We start from the raw sequence: 23,099 nt of genomic DNA on the forward strand, positions 1-23,099 counted from the left end.
AAAACATCCATCCATCCATCCATCCATCCATCCATCCATTTTCTTGACCGCTTATTCCTCACAAGGGTCGCGGGGGCTGCTGGCGCCTATCTCAGCGGGCTCTGGGCAGTAGGCGGGGGACACCCTGGACTGGTTGCCAACCAATCGCAGGGCACACAGAGACGAACAACCATCCACACTCACACGCACACCTAGGGACAATTCGGAGCGCCCAATTAACCTGCCATGCATGTCTTTGGAATGTGGGAGGAGACCGGAGTACCCGGAGAAGACCCACGCGGGCACGGGGGTCTATTAAAACATAAAATAAAAATAAACACATGTTTTCCAGGTACAAAGGAGTGACATATGTTATTTAAAAAACAAAACAAAACAAAAAACATTTTGTGTTACCTGTGATAATGATTTCCCCCCCCCAATCAGCAAATCCTGAATTCTGACAAGCTGAAGAAAGGCTAGAAGAGTTATTATGCACACCCCACCCCCACCACCACACACAAACACAATTTAAAACTGGTCTGACTTGTCTTGTCTGTGGCAGGATCATAAATTATAGACATATTTTTCAAGCATATTTCTTGCCAAGGTTCTACTGGCTCAATTATTTTTGCCCTAATTGTATCTGGGTAGATTATTTTTGTTGGAATGATAAGTGCACTCTAATAAGAGAATTGACTTTAAATAATGGTAACACAGAGTTGAATTAAATTAATCCAATTTAAATAATAATGAGGTAATTAAGTTTAATTAATTGAGTTCATTAAACTATTAATATTGGATTCATTTAAGTGGGTTCGATTTTCCATAAAATATCCCCTTTAAAAAATGGCGGTCACGAGCTGATCTGCTAGCGCCCAGCTGCGCCTGAAGGAGGCTTTGGTGTCACTTGGGAATTCACACAATTACTACGCGTAAGCCGTGATTACACATTAACATCAGTCTGAAAAGTAATCTGTTCCACCGCAGTTTTGCTAAATTCCCATGTGTAATATTTTGGGATGTAGCTACTATATATATCTGAAACAATGAAGCAGGGAATAGTCATTATACTTCTAACTTATCAAACGCACGAGTTGCTTTTGAATGCAACATCAAGTTAGCTAAACTGCTCAATGACAAAGGTGGTATCCGCGTTTGTTAGTCAATTTACTGATGTGTTCATTTAACTTAACGACACTGGAATGCTGTAGAATATCAAGATGGTAGACGACGATACCCATTTCATGAGTATATTCCAAGGGAAACGTATTAAACTTACCCTCAAGTCGTCGTTTTGCTTTGGCTTTGTGCAGCGCATCACCTCCAGCAAAACATTGGCCTTAGCGAAAGGTAAGACAAAAATGACTTATTAGTTATATTTGAGTTATAAATTTGCTGCTGTAGCTAACTATTCAGGTGAACAGGTTTGAATTCGTTTCACTTAATGACAGTGCAAGCAAAATATGCCATTAAATTCAATTTGTGTGTTTCAGTCGTATATGGCGACAATGGACGTGAACTTCCCGGAATTCAATTATTTTTCGGTCATGAGATTCTGAATGGTGAGTAAACCCCACAAATACAATTTGAAGTGAAAAGTCCACAAAATAACATTATGTGAGTTAACAGTGGAGTTTGCCAATGAAGAGGACAAAGAGCACGGGTAAGTGGTGATCAAAGGGTCACAAGGGAGCGAGACATTCATCTAAAGCTATGAAATGATGCACAGAAACATTCCTGAATACAAAGAAGACCAATTGAAGTTGAAAAAGTTCCAGCCATACAAAACTTTCGACCTCCGTGAGTAACTTATCAACATTGTCCTCCAAAATAGAAACAGTGATTGTTGGAAAATAGTGAAAATATGTTTATATTAATAGGTGATGATGAAGATGAAGAATTCATCAAATTTGAAGTTATTGACGGGTTTCATGAGAAATTTGGACCCGCTGTAAGTAGTTTTCGAGTCTTTGCATGTATTTGGTAAGCACCGTGAGTCCTGACGCTTATGCAGTGCAATCTCTGCATTGATGATTCAATGATGTTTGTGATGTTACGTTTTAGGTGATGGAAATTAAGAAGCAGCATGTGGTTAGTGTTGGGGCAGACGGGGTGGACATGTACAAGCATGGCCGACTGTGCTGGCTTCAGGTGAGAAATCTGGTGTTATTTCAGAGGGTACTCTGTGTCGCAGCACATTTCATTTCGCTGTTTTGATAAGATATAGTATTTCTTAGTCACACAACGGGGAAATGGTGTGTAGTAAAACAACACATTATCACGTCGTATAAAATGCTACAATAAGTTATCGCTGCACATTAGCCCCTGCACATAATTTGAGGAGTTTCATGTTGACAAAAGTAATGTTTTGCGGCCCTTTTGAGGCATTTACAGACAATTCTTAACATTTTTGGAGGGAATCATCATTTACTTGCAGATTTTTGCTATTCGCCTCAGTCTCTATCGAATAGTTTATATTTATGGCTTGTGAACTTTAAACCTTAGGTGTATTTTGGGGAAAATTCCAAACTATTTAACATTAAGGGCATTCTAACATCATTTGTATCTCATTATGTTTACCGTTTGTGACCTAGATTGCCACAAAACACAAAGTTTATCTCTTTGACATCCTGTTACTTGGAGCGAGAGCCTTTAAAAACGGTCTGTCCATGATTCTCCAGAATAAGCACATACTGAAGGTGAGCAGTATTCTCGTGCGTACTTATCAATTTTGGGGGCCTTTGTTGATTATGTTATGTGGCACAGGTAATTCATGACTGCAGAGCTATTGCTGGATGTCTGATGACACATTATGGAGTAAAGATGACTAATGTCTTTGACACTCAGGTACATGAGGGAATAGTGGTGAAAATGTGTACAGGTTCGTATCCATATGGTATCGTTTTTCCAACTTTTATTTCTCTTTGCCGTTTTCTGGCCAAGGTGGCAGATGTCTTGAGCTTTTACTCTGAGACGGGAGGATACTTCCCAAACAGAGTGAGCACTCTTCATGAGGCGGTGAGTCGTCACCTGACGGTGCCCTCCTCCCACCTCTCCACTCTGGAGACCAAGTCCCAGCTCACTGAGGTACGGTAAGAGGACACAGGTTAGTCCTGATTACTCAGCTTTAATGATGACTTTTTTTGTTTTTAATTGCAGGAGGAAGCCAATGTGTGGTACAAGCGGCCATGTCCTATAGCCGTTTTGAAGGTGATGGCGCTGTCAGTGATCCACCTGCAACCTCTCAGAATGGTGCTGCTGGATTCTCTCTTAATGGACTACATGACTTTAGTGGATGCCTACCTATCAAATAGCCAGTACCCGCTTGATTTGGAGAGCATCACTACGGTATGTGTGCGTAGCCCGGGTGGTATTACGTTTAAATATATTGCTAATGTAATTCAAGCATTTCAAAGTGCAACAAATTGGCGGCCCTTGATTTCTATGGTGGGTTGTTATGGTGAGAGCCTAGACGCTTTCTCAATACAGCAACCGCATAGCTTCGTCCTTTCCTGACATATATCCAGGAATTTTATCTGCTCCTCAATCTCTTTACATTATTTCCTATAGCAAATTTGTTATTGTTTCTTTTTAAAATGAGAACAACTTGGAAGACAACTGGGTGTCACAACACGGTATGGATTGTGGTCCACTTTGGAGGTTCCACTGTAGTTAGACTGCTGTATTCATCCTGTGAGGGAAATTTTAAAATTATTATTTTTTTGTCTGTCAACCATCGTTTGGGTTATAACTGGTTGCTGTCTTCCGGGTGTCAAAAAGTGACTGACTAGTGCTAACTTGAATTGAAAAATATGACTTTTTGTCTTAGGGGTTCCCCGTACTCGATAGACCCCCAAAAGGTTGAGTTTTTTTTAATTTTATTTATTTATTTATTCATTTATTTATTAATTTTTTTATGATTCGTTTAGAAAAAAATAAAATAAATATTAGTACAGCTGTGGCGGACTCTGTGGGTGAAGAGGATACAGTGAGTGGATGTCATTCAGTTGTACAGAGACGATCGCAAGTCTGCCACATAGTATTCATTTCTAAAAGGACAGACTGGGTACCAAACTGCAGTCATCAGTTTGCTTATGCAAGACACTTCCTCTACAGGTATGTGCAACATGTTTGGCTGGGTTGTCTTTCGTAACATAGTAAAACATAATGCCTGCGAGCTCTATAGCATGCTATCCATTTCACACATTGGTGCCATTAATGCGAGTAACAGAAAAATCTATTAAGTTAGCCTTTCACTCATGTTAATGATGTCTGAATTTTTACATCTGTTTTTGAATTAACTTACCAGTTGAAATGTAAATTACAGCTGGCATTCCATCTCCAGTCAAAGCAATTTACATCAACAAATTGTTTGCTACTAACATTTCACTCATTTTCAAACTGTGGCGGCAGAGAAGAACGCTAAAATCATCCTTCAGCCATTACCCTGTTTTCTCAATCGAGTACTTGTAAGGGTTTCTTTACCAATGATGCAATCAGTTTTTAAACCGTTGACATGTGTAACATCAAACTGAAAAGGTCTTTGTTGCTTTTTTTTCTATATCCACAGGAGAGTATGATTGAGTTGCCCTCCGAGCTCATGCTGCTGGAGCAGATGCGCTGTGAGCGTCGGGATCATGCCGCCAAACTCTACCCCATCACAGAGAAAGGTCTTCTGGTTCGCTCCAGTCCTCAAGCGGCGACCCCGCCACCGAGGTCAACTGTGGTCGAGGAAGACAAAGGCTCAGAGCCTGCTGTGGAATCATCTTTGCCACCCCCCATTGAAACCAATCAGAACCCGCTCCTCAGAACTGTGAATGTAGCCCCTCCAAATCCAGTCCCAAACATCTTGTCAGAGCCGGTGAGTGAAATGCCTTTCAGTGGTGTAGGCAGAGGGTTCACATCCCTTCTGATGGGAGTGATGGGTCGAGGAAGGCCTTTTGGGAAAGGGCAACCAGAAACCTGCCTCCCTAATTCAGACAATACCAGCCCAGATCCCAAGAGAGAAAAGTGGGATTGAGGCAGATTCAATTCCTGCTTGGACATTCCCAAGAAACAGAAACCACAAGCCTCCAATCAAACTGAGCCTGCAGTCACAGGATGTTAAAAATGTTTGTTGATACATAGGTTGACCACTAGATGGCACTATACATTTTGTTTTGTTCAACGTGTGCATGGGATATTGGGGCTGTATTTGCTGTTTAGAATGTTTTGAGTTCTGTATTCAAATTAAAATAACATTTTCAGATGTGAGTGTAGAGTGATTATTACTTAGCAAATATTCTGCACATAATCACCATTGAGACCACTTGGTGCAAATATAACAAGATCTATTATGAATAAGAGCTGTACCCAAAAATATGCTTTTACAATAAATAATGTGTTACTGAATATTTAATATTTTTGTGGATGTAGTTTGCAATGCTGTAGTGCTCACAGTAAAACATAAATCAATACAATAAACATTGTATTAATGTGAATTTAAAAAAAAAAGTTAAATTACCTCTGTAAAAGCAGGCTTTTTTGATTGTGTATCTTTTTACAAGTCCTAGTTTGTGGTGGCGTATCCTGAATGCATTAATAGCTATATGTTACTTTACATAGTGTGATAAATATCCTGCTTCTGCCTTTCTTTTAATTGGTGTTGAAAAGCAGAACGACATTGATGGATGTAGTTTTAATTGAGAAAAACAAAAACAATTCAGACCTTCATTTTTTTCCCCAATTAAACAAAAAAAAAAAACGTCAGGTGGCCAACATCTGCTATGCTCTCCAAGGGTGCACAATGGAGATCTTATCCATGTAATGTGCTACATGAGGTGCCATGCTGATCTTGGCAAATAGGGGGAAAATGCTGCAATTTTGCCATGATGAGGGGGGTGGTTTGTGGAATCAAAATAAGACATGGCCAACAACAGCAAGATGTGGCTGCAGCCTACACTGCCAGTATCGCCATACAGAGGGTTTGGCCCTTTCCAGAGCTGTCTAATTGAAAGCATGGAACAGATAAAGGAAGATTTTGATTAACGGGGAGGCGGCCCGCTACAAAGCCTTGCATCTCTCTTAGCAACCAGCCCCTCCTCAACGTCTGCTAAACACATGCCCTCCATATCATTTACAGCCGGTATTCGGGCTGTAAAATAAACATTCATATCTGGATTTTCTTTTATTACACATGGATCTTAAAAAAAAAAAAAAAAAAAAAAGCACTACATCAACACTTACTATTGGAGGTGTGTGTGTGGTAGTGGTTGGGGGGTCTCTGTGGAGGACACGTCCCATGTCATTGACAAGCAGATTGAGGCTCCTATTTTAGAGGACCCTGCATTTCCTCTCCGTCACAATAATGCCTTGTGTGTAGCACTTCCTGTTTCCCAGGCCTGAGAGGAAGGAACAGGGCGCTTGTCACACGGTAGTCACCGTTTCCTTCCCCCTCCCCTCCCCCTTCTCCCTGCTCCCAAAACTTCAGACAGTGTTGTGTCCTTCACAGGGAAAGATGACTGCACTGTTAGTATCCCAGCCGGATGCGCAGGAGCTATTTTTAGTCTCAAGTTGGAAAGGTAGCAAACAGACATAAACACCAAAAGTTTTAGGGTGTCCAGCTGTGTTTATCTCCTAGAGATGGAGGATTGACTGTGCAAGGACAACGATTGTTTTGACTCCGATTATGGTGTAAATAAATCATCTGCACTTCAGTATATTGAACTTTACCGTCTGCTTCCACAAAACCTTGTACAATTTAAAAACCAAAGAAACTTTTTTTTTTCTTTTTTTCTTTTTTTATACCTAAAAATACTTCAGAAGTCTTACTGACCACTGGTTAGAATATTGCTTCAGTTAATGTAAGATTTTATCTTGGTTGACAGCACTAAACAATACTGGTTATCATCTGCCATCGTGAGTACCGGTACATTGAAATAAGGCCTGGTATCGGCCCGATACAATACACATACCTGGTATCTGTACTAGCCCATCCCTAGTTTTTAAAGACAGTAATCATGTTAATGATGTTTCATAATAAAGGTAACAGATACATATCAATAGGCAACACTTTTAACACTTAAAAAAATGTCTGGAAAATCTCTGCCAGTGTTCACATTTTCAAATGACGACTTCAAATAGCTACAAAATTCCTAGAAAATCACAATGTCTCATCACTAGTGAGCTATTTTTAGAACATCGGCGACCCCTAAGTTAGAGCCGATGCCAAATCACGTTGGGTGAGAGATTTGGTACACCCTGGACCAGATGCCTGCCAATCGAAGGGCACAAAAAGTCATTCATTCATTCTGTAGACATAAAATTTCTGCACGGAAAAGTCACTAAATATAGCGAACGCTGCAACGCTTGTACTAGCCTCCACATGTTTGCACATGAATTAAAATCACAACTTTCAAAATAAAAGCACCACATATTTTACGATTTACTTTGACTTCATGGGCCGGTCCGAGACTACAGGTGGGCCGGATGTGACCTCCGAGCTGTCCTTTGTTCAGGTCTGTCTTAAAAAGTTGAAGAAAGGTTAGTTTAGTAGTGCACGGACGCTTGGGCACCAGCATGTCCAGGGTGCCGAGTAACAAAGCAAGCCAGACACGTGTCAGGCTGCATTATTGAACACTTGGATTTGTAGCACGCTTGCGGCAGCCCCCACAACAAAGGTCCCCGCGTCCGCTGCCTTATTTACTTTCCACCATATTACTGTCACACTGCAGGGTGTCCAGTTACAAACGCCACACGAGTGACAGAACATGCCGGCGCTCCTAAGCAACCATCCCTCCTCTTAATGAGCGCTCAGCCGCAGATTTGTTCATAATTGATGGACTGTCATTAAATATTAAGAGGCGTTTTACTCAAAAAGGAGCCCCTTTGCATGTGTTTCATTATAATTGTTTGTGGAGTTTGCTGACTGAGTGTCCACTTGCACCGCGCTGCATTTTATCCTGACTGCTGAACAAAGGGAAAGGTTCCAAACAGTTTGAAGCGCTGGACCATTAATAAGCACTTTGTTTTTCCAGCTTGTTAAATATGTTCTCCTGATTGCACCTGCTAAGGTGGACATTTCTCCACTAATTAAAAGCCGCACTTCACGTGAGAGCCGGTCACAAGGAACTTATTTAATTGGCCCGCTGGAGCAACATGATCCGCTGCTCCTTTGTGGCATTTCTGCAAGGCCACAACAAATTAGACGCATGTCAACAAAATAATCTCAAATTCATTATTCATGTAACCACATGTAATCCTTTTGTATTTATAGGCTGGGCTGGATATAATCAGATATCAGGTTCTTCTATGACACTGAACTATATACCCACACACTATCACCCATCTGTTAGCCAAAGCTATTGTTGAATGCTGCTCAGTCCCCCCCACCACCACAGCAGCTCTCTCACATTACAAAATGACCCTCTTTTGCTCTCCCCTGGTAACATTCACCAGGCCATTGAATATTTAACGTGAGAAAGGACGACCTGTCCAGATGGCCACTCAAGTACTGCAAAAATGAAAACAAAACAAAGCATCAATATTTCAGGCTGCCTTATTAACGGTATGTGTACCTGCACTCAGGAAGGCCCCTGAAACTGCATCAAACGAAAAGATGCACCCAAACCTGAATACTAATCCAATCAAGACCATGAGTAAATGACAGCATGGTGCAGTATAATACAGTCTGGGACAGTCGACCTTAATTTGGTCTGTGTTTTCACTGTGTAGGCAGGATGACCTCATGTATGGAAACAGTGTGACATCATACCAGCATCAACCACTAAAACAGTCAACAAAAAAGAGGAGCACAGTAAACAATGGCCTAAAATGGAAAACATCCCACGTGTTCTTCCGATTGCTTTGCCATAGTCAAATTTAAGTAACGCCTAAGTGTCAACTATTCAACGGGCTGTAGTGTGTTGACCTCCACTTATTAGGTACGGTATTTAAATTTGAAGGCCCAAAAACCAGTTAGTACTTTTTAGTACCACTTATTGTGGGAACTGAAGTAGTTACCCTGGAGTAGTTGCCCAACAATTCACATTGATTGGGAACAGATTCCACACATACGCACGATCAAGGGTGCAAGGTGATCACCTCCAACTACCTTATCCGCAAGGGAAGATTTGGCAGTTTATCTGTATCGCACTTTGCACACGGTAATTTCATATTCAGACGCCAGCGAGTCAATTCTTGCTTCCGTAATATCAACCAGTGGGTGCGGTTCTAATACCCTGGAAGCAGAGCCGCTTCGATTGGCCAGGAGTTGACTGCATTCCACCCCACAGAAATATTTCTAGGTCTTTGTCACCAAATTTGATTTCCTTTATTCTCGGCTCTTTCCACTTGTTGACAATCACGCCATGTTTTTGTGGTTCAACAAGCAAAATAATAACACAGCACAACATATTGTATGCGAAACCATGACATGCAGCAAAGTGTTGCTGACTGTAATTTTTTCTGCAGTGGCCCACACCACTTGGTGGTCTCAGTAATAAGAACCAAGTCTGACTTGATCTGATACTGTTGACAATAGATTTAGATGTAAACTGCTGCCACCTGGTCCACCTCTGCCACAGTCATGCACATTAATAATGCAAAAACACACCGACAATAAAGCTGGATTAAATGGGTATTAAATTAAATTGTTATTATCATCATATTGAATATTTAAACCTGTTTACATGTGAAACAGGGTATGTGCAAAACACCATGTGGTCCTTCGTGGAGAAAGATGAGCGTTTCTCAAAGGAAAAAGCGTTTATATTTGCTTAAAATTGTTAATTAGTTATTATTATAGTGGCAGCCCCAGCACATTGTTGATTGAAAAGATGAGAGATTAGCTTTTGGCTAATTTTTCATAATTAAAGCAGCATTGTGTGTGTGTTGCGCGGATGAGGGGTGGTAGCCTCAAGGAGGCAGTGGGAGGACCAGGGCAGGATGGGGCTCCCTGCCGTTGCCTCAATTAGTGCCCGCTGGTTTGGGCCGGCAGCTGCTGCCCGGCCTTGGCACCCTGACAGTCTGGCACCGTGTTGAGGCGTGTTGTCAGGGCCAACCAACAACCCATGAGGGGTAGGGGGCATCGATGCCATGCACACCAAACTCTCACAACAGCAGTTTTTGTATTTCAGCCCGCTCGCCATACTTGCTATGGGGAGTCCATTGGATTAGGATGAGATTAAATTTGCTCATTAAAAAATTACATTCACTAGAAAGGGGAAATGCCATTTTAAGCTGATTATTTAACCATAATGAAGAAACCTGACCAAATGGTATTTTTGTTTTGTTGAAATAATACAATGTGGGATTGTAGCTCATTTTAATTAAAAACACATTTATTATCAAGATTACACAAGGGGAATTATTAAAGTCAACATCTGCCCTTTATCATGTTTTGTTGTGTTTCTACGAATCAGAAAGGACGAAAAACAAAAGGACACTAAACAAAAAAAAAAAAAAAAAGTGAATTTACCCATTTTTGATAGCCCTTATTCTCGTTAAGTTTGCAGGTGAGCTGTATGAGAGAGTTGGATACACCCTGGGTTGGTCGCCACTCAATTGCAGGGCACATATAGACAAGCAATTAGTCATACGCACATTTATATCTTTGAACAATTCGGACTACACGTTAAAAACTACCGGTAATTGAATAATCAATAAATAATTTATTATTGATTTAATCAACAACTATTTTAAAAATCGAGTAATTGTTTAGAGCCGTTTAACATCTGTTTGTCTTTTTCAACCTTATCTTATTTTTAGAGTCCTTCTTGAAAAGTGAAGAATAAGACATTTGCAGACATATTTGCAAACCAGTAACTGAATCAGTTTCAAACAGGTTGATATCAATTCCTCTCGTGGGATATTTAACACTAGCAAATATACAACAAAAATTGGGTAATAGACAGTAATCTAGAAAAATGGTTTTGAAATACATTTTAATGCAAAATAAAATGTTACCCGTTTATGCCATTAATCAATAGAACAAACAATATTTGATAAATATTCAATATTGACATCCCGCATTTGGACTCTTAAATTAACCTACCATCCATGATTTTTTGAATATTGAAAGAAGCCATAATAGTGATGAGTATAATGATATAACAGCAACGATTTTCGAGGGCTGAGAATAAATAAGAGCCCAATAAGAATTCATTTGTGCCATGGGCTGCTATCTACTGTCGTCAGTGGCCTCTCACCGACCTGGTGGTGGGATTTGGCGGGGTGAATCTGGCCCAGATGTAGCCGTCCATGTCCAGTCCAGGCACGACTTTGGTCTATTTGTGGGTCTGAAGCGCACCAGCTGCTATCGCCTTGCCCCAGACAGCTGTATGTGAATATTCATACAAAGCATGTTTGTTTGGCCCTGCACTGTGAGCTGTTAAGTGGATCAAAGTGTCATATCGAGACATGCCAAAAGACATTGTAGGCCTTTAGATCTTTGGCCAAGCAATAAATAGACCCAAAATACCTAAATCCAACATCCTCCAATTAAAGAAGAAATAAATTTAAGAAAAAAAAAAGGGTTTATCAACAAAGCAATGTGAATATACTGCCAAATCATTTCATTTTCACCAATGTAGCCTGCAAGCTGACTGTATCTTGGCTTATACATCAACTCCGGCTTTGTCCAGTTCTCCTTTGGTGGATGTCATTCAAGTCGCGCCAGGAGGAGACGGGGCAAGGACTCGTGCATTCAAAGTGGCCGCATTCATGGCTTGGTCAAGCTAGCTTTAGATGTTTTGGAGGGAGTTTTACTAAGTGTTTGGTCAAATCGTGTGCTGGCAAACGACAAATGTGAGCGGTGAATGCGCATTATCGAGTGTTTTGAGGCGAGAGTTGAAATGAGCAGATGGTCTTTGCTTCTCGGCCTGAATAAGTGGAGTAAACCAGTTGGCACACAGAGGGAGATTTGTGGGCAAACTGTTTTTACCTCCCCTCTCTTTGTGCTGTAATGGGGAAAGCAAAATGGACGATTACCGCCGGTGGACAATGGCCGTGCTCTAATGGGACCAAAGTGTTTTGATGCTGCTGCTGGTGCTCACAATTTTTTTGACAACCATTGCATTATTTCGCCACCACATGAGATCCCCCAATTTCACGTGCAGAAAAATTGCAGGATGTAGGTGGCCACTTAAACTGGTATTGATTAAAAAAGACATTCAATATCAATCAATCTACAGAGTATTCATTTATTGTAAACCCCTAATCAATCAAGAACATTTTTTCAGAAGGCCGTCCCATATAGGACATAGCATTGCAGCATCTAAATCCATTAAAGGATCATAAAACAATTTATTAGCGCCAGGCGTGTGTGTGAACCCAAGAACTATGCTTGACACCAGTAGCGAGTAAAAAAAAAAAAAAAAAAAAAAAAAAGATTTATGGCATTCATTGTTGCATGTGGGTGTTCCTTCACTCTCTTCCACAACTAGGAGCGATATCTGAAACACAATCACGAGCACATCTGCACACATTATGTGTTTGTAAGAATACTGTTCAATGCTCGCTTTGCAGGAGAGAAAGTGTTTTAATATGTTACGTCAGTATTGAAGCCAAAATATTATTACAGTTTCTCTATATGAAGCTGTGAAGTTGAATACCACCGCAAACTAAAGCCACAATAATACTCAATTGAAAGTAATAGTTTCAAATTATCACCGGTTTGGAAAATTAATGAATGGTCAAAAGTGAGCATCTCATCTCTGTACGGCTTTTGGGTATTAGGAATTTTGAGTAAAACTTAACACATTTGTTTCAATTACTATAAAGAGTGAATTCAATGATTTTTTATTTTTTTTTTGCACTCTTGATTTGTTTTTAATTGATCTATCTAGTTTGACAGCGTCTCTTATAATAACTAATATTAGATTAACCCTCCACAATAGCATGACAATTCCCAACAGTGTTTGAAACATGTCTGTCTGAGTTTTGTCCTTGCGTAATTAGTCTGCGACTCTTGTAATCAGCAGGATGCTTAACCCTTAGCGCTCTTGAGTGCCATCGACCAGCCAAAAACATGCATGATAATAATTGCCCTTGCATAGAGCAATAATTCCCAACCAGGGTACTGTGGCACCTAAGTGTTCTGTGAGGGATCATTAGTGGTGCCATGAGAAATTATCCAATTTTGCTTAATTCGTATGAAAATGATTTATTCATTACAAATGCATCTTGTCTGCAATACATAGTGAAAAAAAGAAAAATTAAATGTTTTATACTAGTGGTAGGGAACCCTGGTCCACGAGCTCAATAAAGTTTGGGAACCTTGAAATTTGTTTTAAGAGCAAAAACTGGGGACCATTGTAGAATAATGATTCACATAGCTTTCAAAGACAAGTAACTATCCGATCTAAAGTGCCCCCCAAAAATATTTGTTGGCTCAAGTTGGCTTCCACTGTGAGAATTTACAGCTGTTTCTTTGTCATTTACATTCTCCCTTAGTTAAAAAAAATGTTTTGTGTAAATAAAGATAACAACCACTCTTTGGTTTGAGAACTTGTGATTGCATTTTATTATGTGGGTGTTGGAGAGCTTCAAGTGCCCTAAAAGGAAACATTTTTGCAGACTTCCCATCAACCCATCAAGCATTGAGCACTTTCCCGTCATTAGAAGGGTGCCGCCTTACAAATGGCTTCCAGGTTGAACTTCAATGTATCATGACATTTCAAAACTTTCAGTGTGTGGTTGTACTAAAAAAAAAAAAAAAAAAAAAAAACACCTCTTCTTGTAATCGATTACCAAGTAGAGCTGGTCTAGAGTAACCTGGCAATAGCCAGATGGATATGCGCTTCACTCAAGTGAGTTCTCCGCAATATCCATCTGGTACCTCTCCACAGTAATTTGGTCAGGAAAGGCAGGACATTCTGAACAATAATTCGAGCTGATTCGACGATGCGTCATTCTACATGTTTGTTTTAACCAGTCACGGCCATGGGTGAAAATTTCGTCTTCGTTCTTGCCGAAGGGGGGGGGCACGAACATCTTACCAGCTAGAAATATACGAAGCGCCCCTGCGCTGTTCAATATTCAACAAGGAAACGGTGAGTAATTCTGCGAGAACAGAATTAATTGTAGCGTCCATTCGTCCATGTTAGGTTTGTTTGTTAGCTCTGGCGTCGGCGCTGGCTTCCTGGTTTCGTCACATTTGCATATCCCGCCCGCAAACACAATATAGCTCTGTGATTGGTCTGAACCAGGGGAGCAGTACAAGATGCATTCTCCGGGGTTTGTGAACTCACAGATACCACCAGAATTCATCTTGGGAGAGCAAGGTTAGGTCTAGAGTTAACCAACTGAATTTAACTGTCCAGTTTGTAATGGAATTTTGAACAACTGTAGGCATACGCTTTCCTTTCAGGAACAGTTCAGGAAAGTCCCATGTCTGTTCCCAGAGCACATAGTAATGGCCAAGTGGTTAAAATTGTCACCTGCCGCCGTGGGGACCTGGTTCCAAGACCATCCACCACAATATCCCCAGGACACATGGCTATGGTGTCCTTGAGTAAGACATAAACTACAATATTTGGGTTAAGGTCAAAATTCCAGTTTCTATAGCATTCGGGATAACCATTTTACATGCATGGCGGACAGTTACTTATATATTCCGATCTAAACCACCACAGATGGGCAATGATGATATGATCATTTCCCCTTACTTTCTACCGTCAATAAAACACATCATGTTCATGTCACCCACTAAACTAATAAAGCAGTCGGCACGTCACGTGGAAAAATGACGTCAATACACATGGCACCAACCCCGACTATTACGTACCTTCAGCACATGTGCGAGAAGTAATTCCCCTTCATACCATTGGTGGCGGTAGTCATTATTCCCAGAGGCAACCGGAAACCTCTTTACGGGGGCGGGATATAAAAATGTAAACAAGGCATACCGGTTACTTTTTCTCTCATGATGTCCTCCCACGTGAATGAAAACCTCCGGCTTTTTACACAGTATCGTATATAAAATTGAATTCTACCTGATATATCCAGTCGCGTGCCCATGTTTTGCCATAGTTTGGCTTTCATACCTTTGCTGGCAATCCTTTTAACGGAAATATCATACTATGCCGGTCTCTCTTGAACCAAAGAGACAAGGGTCATCTTCTCGATCTTCTGTCCGGACAGACATTGTATGTTCAAATGTGGAGAGTACAGCAAGGTGACGATGTGCAAAATTAGCGGGGGAAAAAATGGTCTATAGTTTTCCCACCAGTACTGTTTATCCGCGTTCGTCACTTCTTCTTCTTGCCGCGTGCGCTTATGGATCAAATGCAGAGGTCAAATTTCCTGTACGTGTGTACATGACTAATAAAGATAATTATTCTTCTATTGGTGTGGAAGAACAGGAGATCCCTGACATCAACCCCATCAAACACCTATGCAATGAAGGAGATTGCAAGTCATCTTTGACCATCACTGTGTTCACTTCCTGTAGGTGTAATGTCCAAATGATATTGTTCATTTCTTTATACCCGTAGAACAATACATATTGTGCAAAAACTTATTGAATTTGATGAGTTACACCCAAAGATGACACCCACCTTTGAGGAGAGAGGGTGGGGATGGGTGTAGTTAAGGGAAATGACACAGATGCCAAACTCACCATTTTGGAGGTCCCATTGTGCTGTGGATGCCTGTTTGCCGAGTCGGTGCGTTTATGGATAGGTGGATGGATGGATGGATGAATGGATTGGACTTGGATGGATGGATGGATAAATGCCAGTACCTATAGCTTACTCAGCAAATAAACAAACAAAAGTTGGCCCTCCGACAGGTCCCCCACCTCCTTCCAACCAGAGGATAGTCATTATTGTCTGTGGGGGGAGCCATGTTGTCTACAAAGATTCTCATTCAGGCCATGATAGGTTTAGCAGCAGTAGTAATATTCACAGTGTGGAATAAAGAGTCGGTATCCCAAAGGACAAACAGGAACCAACTTCAATGTAGCCCAGATGCTTATCTTGTTCTCTCGTGACTGCTGTCTCGTCATTGGAAAATTAAATGTTGTTTTGAACAGTCCTTTGAGTCAAATGGTGTATTGTGTAGAGTGGCGAAAAGAACACCAACAGTAAGACTGTTGTGTGTTTTTGTTTTCCTCACATGTGTACGCATGTAAAAATGCCCGCAAGTGCAGTGTAAGCCAAAAGTTTGGACACAACTTTCTCATGCCACTTAATGAGTCTGTGCTTGTTCTCTGTCAGAAAGGTTCCAGGTGTCACATACTGTATGATATATTTTAGAACATTACAAACTGCAAGTTTTCTACCATTTCATTAATTGCCTGGAGTCTAACGCACTTTAACCTTCTATGCCGTGTCTTCATGTGCTCCTGCAATGATTCTTCCAGGATCCTCGCAGCTCTGTCTTCACGGCCATCATTATGTGTTCCACATCCTTTAAAATGCACACTCAGTCCTAATGTAGTATTTGTTCATGTCCTAAACTAGCAGTACTCTTGTCACAGTGTAACATAATTTAAAGCAAACACGAAACTTTACATAAACAATCAAAACTGGAGAACAATTCACTATGCTATAAGGAAGGAACTTGGTTTTGATTCTACACGCACACACACTCTTGTAAAAATACTTATTTTTCATGGCCGTGATGGCTGTCAGAGACATTTTTCTTATCAAAGCAATTTTTGTTAAATGTTACTTAAGTGGATTTTCTTTTTATCTTTTTAATGTGACAAGTTCCCAGTGTAGTCCGTCTTGGCACGGCCTCCTTTGACGTGCTTGCGTGTGAGTGCAGATAGTCCCATCTCTGAATAGCAGGAGTTGGCCTGGGGGTTTTCATATCACCGCAAAGGGCACATTGCTGTTGTTGGCATACTTTACTGCATGTTTTTATTCTTGTTCCTTTGACCTCCATCTTGACTCTACAGAGACCTTTAATTCGCCATCCCTGTCAATCTTAGCATCCCCTGACGTCACTTCCAACCATGGGAACATTGGTTGTGACAGTTGGGGAGCCTCTGAGGGGAGAGTACAGAAACAGACTTGACAGAAACCAATCAGAGGCCAAAAAAAAGAATCATGCTTTCCAAGATGGTCTTTGATGCTTATTGACTTCTAATTTGCTCTAATTTCAAAACAATTTTCTTATAGAACACAATTAGAATGTAAAAAATCTTTTTGAGAGTCATTTTAAGCATTCATTCTTTCCCACTGCACAGTACTGGCTCAACACGTTTCAGCTTGGGGTAACCAAACCACGTTTAACGTATCATAGAGGTACATAACATTGAAGTGAGACTTATGTATTTACTTCTTGGCGTGTAGCTGTTGGAGACAGTATTTCGTTCTTTGAGAGGCGATTGAAGGCAAGAGGAGACAGATTGGCACAGCAACAGCTTTCTTTCTAGTCACATATCCTCCAATCTTAAAATCAGGAATGAGGAGCTACCAGCAGTTACACACAATGATAGTTTTTGTTGGACACATTTTGCTTTAAATTATGGATTCTAAATTGGGTGTTAACCTTTGGAGATTCCTCTGTATTCTTGAGCTTCAGCCAAACTGAGGCAGGTTTAGCTTTAATTGTACACTCATTCTGCAGAGTAGAAGGATGTGACGCTGCACCCTAAAATAGGTTGCGACAGTACTATGGGACCTTGACGCTCAGAGGTGAGAGCACGAGGGTTGATTAAAAGCCAGGATGTGTGTGAGACATCCTCTAATGCGCAGGAATTCCCTCATTAAAGAGTGTCACGTCGAAGGTTATTAGGAATCCGGATTTGGGATAAACACAGGGTGGTCCCTCCTGAAATCTCAAGTAAACACAGGAGGTTGCAGTTTCTCAACATGGAAGGGCATTAATTAGATGTATAGATCTAAGGAGCCTCATACTCAATTTTATCATGTTTGCCAAGTAGATATAGAAATTTATTAAAGCTGGTCGAGTTTGCTGCATGGGGAATAAGTCTGAAATTCCATTCATTTTGCTCATACTTGAGTGTTCTGGATAATACTTCTCTGAAAAGCCCGAGTGGCCGTAATCAGAGCGCCCATGACCATATCTGTGCCATGTAAGGTTCAGTGCAGAGGCCACATCAGACCCCTGATTTTGTTGTTGTTTTTCACCCTTTCCTGGCTCTCATGTTTGACAAATCGTTTCCAGCTAATTTACGATGCTCAAACTGTGGGAGAACAATACCCCGCGGACGTAACTCGGCACAAGCTCCACCGCATGCCCCAGAGAAGAGCGAGGTGCTCACAGGAAACACTTGCTGAGATAACAAGATAGTACGGAAGGCAGGGCCACTGAAAGGCCACGCAGACTGCACACGGGGTGGGAGTGGTGGCAGGGGGCATCTGTAGAGTTAACTCGGCTAATATTAAATTTGATTTAAGCCATTTGAGTGTGTGACATCACTTCAGCTGAATCCCTGCCAATACAATCACTAGGGTGATGGGCAGTTATGACGGCTGCACCCTTTTCCACAGAATATACACAAGCATACACCCAAGTCAGCCTGGTCTCTAATTGAGAAGAATAAACAGTCAAAAGTGTGCACCTGCACTGCTTGATTACATATATTCTGTCTAAATAGTCATTTTTAGATCCCCTGTGCTCCACAGTTATAGACGCCACCTGTGCCCGATCCACCTGCAGTCATCACCAGCACGCATGACAAACAGCAATTTAAGCATAATTATATAAACAAGTGCACCACACCTCGATAACTTCACAGTTTAAAAGCTGCTGTCTTTCACTTTAATTACAAACAGAATACACTCAAAAAATTAAAAAGAAAAGAAATATTAGTTTAAGTATGTATTTTTTTTAATTCGGTAAATTTTGTAGTATTGCAGATATTTACATACAAAGATTAGGGTCCAAGACTTCAGAATCCTTGTGGTCCTGATGTGATCTAAGATCAAGACAGGACTCCATTGGTACCCTGGAAAAATACTGGTGATTTTGTGACATTGCCAGCCTTTCGAGGAACTCTAAATGGGTAAATTCCAACTAAGGTACTGTACTTTATTTGTATCGATGGATGACTACTGAGTAACAATACCAGGTAACGCTATCCGGCCCATACCTGGCAGGTCTTTCTTTTAAATTATTATTGTTATTTGGGGGAAATTTTACATTTCAAATGTACTAGTTGTATCGGTTTATTCGTCACTTGGACAGCAATATTTGTTCTCGGAATTTAATCCATCCCAGAGGGGCAGTGGGCGGTAACCATATGGTGCCTATGGGACCGAATCCAGATCTTGTGTCAGCACCTTGGTCAAAGAAGCAGACTGGAACTGAAGCAAGCATGTTTTTCGTTGTCTAGGAAACATTCACAGGTGTATGATGCTCTTGAATATGTGCTGGTCTCAAGTCACTTATACTTGGTTGCACCCAATGAAGTCATTGTTGATCATGTCTATAGGGGCTTTTCCACCGCTGGAACTTTTGGAGAACTTTTCAGTTTACCTTGGTAAAAGTCATTTTGCGCGTTTTTCCACCACCAACAATTTCCAGGGTAATTAAATTCCCCAGGGGACATCCAAGTATTATCAGCAGGGTCTTGCTGAGCCAGGCGGGCTGCAATGACCACACCTGATTGGTCAAATTTGGGGGCGTTGTTTTTACATCGGCTGGGCTCATCAAACTCATTTGAATTAATTACCGAGAACTCTAATCTTTAAATGTGGCCCTGAGGGCTAGGGTTAAGCAATACAGGTGACACGGAGGACTGCAGGGTTAAGGCTATATGGGGTAGGCTAATTGATGAGCCTACTTGTTTTCACTGTGTCTGTATATAGGCACGCGGAGGAAAAGGAAGGCCGTCTTCAAGGCTGCCGTGTTTGTGTAGTGAGGACAGAGGTGAAATGTCAGGAAGGGCTTTGAGTTTGGTCTCATTAAAGTGCTCCCTCCATTTGCCAGCAAGTTCCATCATGGTTAAGTGTCTCTTCGGAGGGGATCCTGGTGGGAAAATAGGAACCATGCGAGGCCGGGAGTCCTGGAAAGATCAATGAATGGTAAAAGGAGTGGTCCGGGGTAGCCAATAGGGGCCAAGCCAACGAGGAAATCACCTGATGTGAGCCGGCTGAGATAAATAGTCGACGCAGCAGGTGCTTCCTGAATCCTGCACGGTCTGCTCTGCTTGCCACACTTTTCCTAAAAGCACCATTCACGGCTTGCTTGCGGCTCAACCTTCCATCCCCAAATGTTTCCTCTTGATTGCCGCACAAGCAAACACGGCAGGACAGTAAAAAGCAAAATGCAGCTCGAATGAGTCAGGCGATGACAAATATACAAGGCAGTAAAGATAAGTGCACCTTGCAGGGCAGCATATTATGCAGAAAGTCTGTTTGTGCAGATAAAGGGAGATTTTCAGGGGATGATGATTGCCAGCAATATACGCAGCAAAAAGGGAAACACTTCTTCCTATTGGCCATCTCACTCGATTGCCTTTTTGTCTCCCGATCCCCATTTTCCTCCTCTTTCTTTCTTTTCGGCTTTGCTGCTCGCTGCGTGATTGTTTTGCGCTGTCCAATGAGGAAGGAAACCGGTGTGAGAAAGTGCCTGTTCTTTCGGGGCCGACAGGAATTGGCTTCATCACAAGCGGTTCCTTTTTTTGCAGCTGGAACAATGCACTGGCGTCACACCCCTCGACTGGACCTCGGCATTTCACATGGAAAAATGCTCACAGAATTCCGCTCCCAGGCTCGGCGTAAAAAGGCGGAGGATGGGACGAGGGTGAGAGGGCGGGAGGTGAAGGGCGGAGGGGTTACGGCCCGAGTGGGTGACACGAGGTAAAGTAAAGCAGCACCCGTAGAAAAATGATGGCATGTCACAAGAAGCAAATAAACTCTTTATGCTGCCAATGCAAACCCTACTGTCGGCATAGCACAGTCATAATTGATGTCCGTGTCATAAATCCCCATTGGCTCGCCAAGAAGAAAAACCTGGGCAACTTCAATCGAGTCTTTTCCCCAAACAAACAAACAGCTGCGTTTTATTGTTTTGCAGGTTAGCTCAATTCTCCTCAAAGGTTGCATAAGCTCGTCATAGCACCGTGTTTATTATTACCGTGAGAGGGTACAAACCGCTGCTCTCTCAGAGCCTTATCACCGCTGACATATTGCACAGAATTTGTGCGCTGTATTTATTTGTATTCGTTATTTTGATAAATCCTCAATTTTGAGTATCTATGCCTAAAATACGGTTGTTAATATAAGTGGTCATGGAATGATTCTCTCCTTTTCCCAGCAGATGACAAATATAAGATATTCTCCCTCCTTTCAAAACATTGACTGCACCACATTGTTTTTGGTCATGTTCCTGCTGCTGTGGATTGTAACATAAACAAATTAGGCCTCAAATGTGCCACACGTGCACTTGTACTATTAGTGTCATTCATCAGCCAGGGTAATAAATCACTGTGGAGCGTATGAGAGCTGAAATTCTTTTCCAGAAAGATTGATAAGGGAGTGAATTGTTTATCTAAATGCATTGGAAATATACCAACTTTCTGTCTGGATGTCGCTTCTTAATGTGTGAATATTTCACACTGGCAATCACTACAGTCATTTTCTTCCACATAAGGTCGAAAGATATCATTACCTCCGCCAAGCACAACAGCAACGCGAGAGGTATTGTTTTGATTGCTTGTTTTTGTATATTTGCCTCCTAGCAGGATTATGGGAAAATTATACGGTTTCCATAAAATGTAGTGTTAAATCAAAAACTCATTCAATTTGTATACTGCCAATGTGGGGAAAAAGACAGATAAAGGAATATATTTTCTCTTTTTGCCATCCATTTTGTCCTAACGTAAAACGCATCAATTTTTCACATCACAGCCAATTGTTAAAATGTGAGACACCCTACAGACAATGGAGAAAAAAAAATTATTGCAGTGTGCACAGGTTGCTTCTCTTAAAATGTATGGTGTACTTGAGGTGACCAACGTAGAACATTGCACACATAACTGTGGCTCCTCATCTGCCGAGTCAAAAAGAACACAATTTTTGACCCAGCAGTTTTAAGAGTGTTGACTTTTGAGAGGCAGCATGATACCACCTGGCAGAAGAATGAGTAATAGTCGAAGAAGAAAGCTTATATCTGGTAACTGCAATATGGTTGCAAATTCTTCGTCTTTTCTAACACAAATATCTGGTCATATAAACACGATCGATAACATGATCGTAACATTGGTCTGTGTTCTGCACATGCTCTATTCGCAAGGAATTTTGGTCTTTTAAGTATATGAACTACGTATGGCAGCCATCTTATACTGGCTAAGCGAGCCTAACTTTAATATTGTACTCTACTGAGTGACATTCCTACTAAAATGAGACCACAAAGCAAAAACAAATAGGACACATGGAAATTATCCAGAGTTCTTGAAAGATGTCAACAACGGGACGGAGACAAGAAAATTGCATCTGAGAGGCACGTCTGAGGAGTAAGAACGTAACCAATTTAGGAGTGGAGGGATCGGGTTAGAAAAACACCCCTCAGCGTCCGGACCCAGAGTTACCTCAGTAACCGGGCCGAACACATTTCCATCAACACGAGCACTTTCACTAAACGTCATATGTGGAGAACCAACGTCAGTGAGCCTTCACCAGACAAGCAGGCTGCAGTTGTACCCCTCACCACAAGTCTCCCTTAAGGAGGATAAATCAGGCGTCAAAGAGCGCGACCCCAGTGCGCTGCTGAGTAAGCATGAGCATGATCAAACATGGCATCAAGCCCACTAAACTCAGTATCTAACATCTGGCCATCAGGCTGACTTCAATAACAATTACTCAGCCCAAAAACATTTGCATGCATTGTTTGTCTTTTCCGAATGGAGATGAGTGAATGTCCAGTATGTACAGTATGAGTTCATTTACAGTGCAATTGCACTAAAGGAGGGTGGCTTGCATGACACTGTTTTCAGCATCTGTCGGTTTCGTTTCAGTGATGTTTTGGAGGCCTAAAAAACAAAACACATTCAAAATTGACCAATTTTGGAAAATGACTTAAAAATGCTAAAACTGTGAAATTGGGGGATAATTGTACGCATGTAAAGCAGGGCGATAAAGAATCATCCATTACTAGACTTAACAGTGAACATCTGTTCATCATGTAGGACACATTCCAGACCCAAATAACTGAGACCAAATAAG

The 23,099-nt window shown here is 41.3% G+C and overlaps 1 protein-coding gene across 1 annotated transcript; it reads left to right on the forward strand.

The window, feature by feature from the left end:
• The first annotated feature begins 923 nt into the window (after positions 1 to 923).
• On the forward strand, positions 924 to 5,232 carry exd1 (exonuclease 3'-5' domain containing 1). The gene is made up of 11 exons (XM_077539931.1): positions 924 to 1,329; positions 1,473 to 1,541; positions 1,609 to 1,642; positions 1,709 to 1,779; positions 1,860 to 1,930; positions 2,044 to 2,130; positions 2,574 to 2,678; positions 2,746 to 2,826; positions 2,923 to 3,066; positions 3,139 to 3,327; positions 4,550 to 5,232. The coding sequence occupies exons 1-11, from the start codon at positions 1,200 to 1,202 to the stop codon at positions 4,997 to 4,999; spliced, it is 1,431 nt and encodes a 476-aa protein (XP_077396057.1). The 5' UTR covers positions 924 to 1,199; the 3' UTR covers positions 5,000 to 5,232.
• Positions 5,233 to 23,099: the final 17,867 nt, after the last annotated feature.

Source organism: Festucalex cinctus, chromosome 12, assembly GCF_051991245.1.
Source record: "Festucalex cinctus isolate MCC-2025b chromosome 12, RoL_Fcin_1.0, whole genome shotgun sequence".
Lineage (NCBI taxonomy): Eukaryota > Metazoa > Chordata > Actinopteri > Syngnathiformes > Syngnathidae > Festucalex > Festucalex cinctus.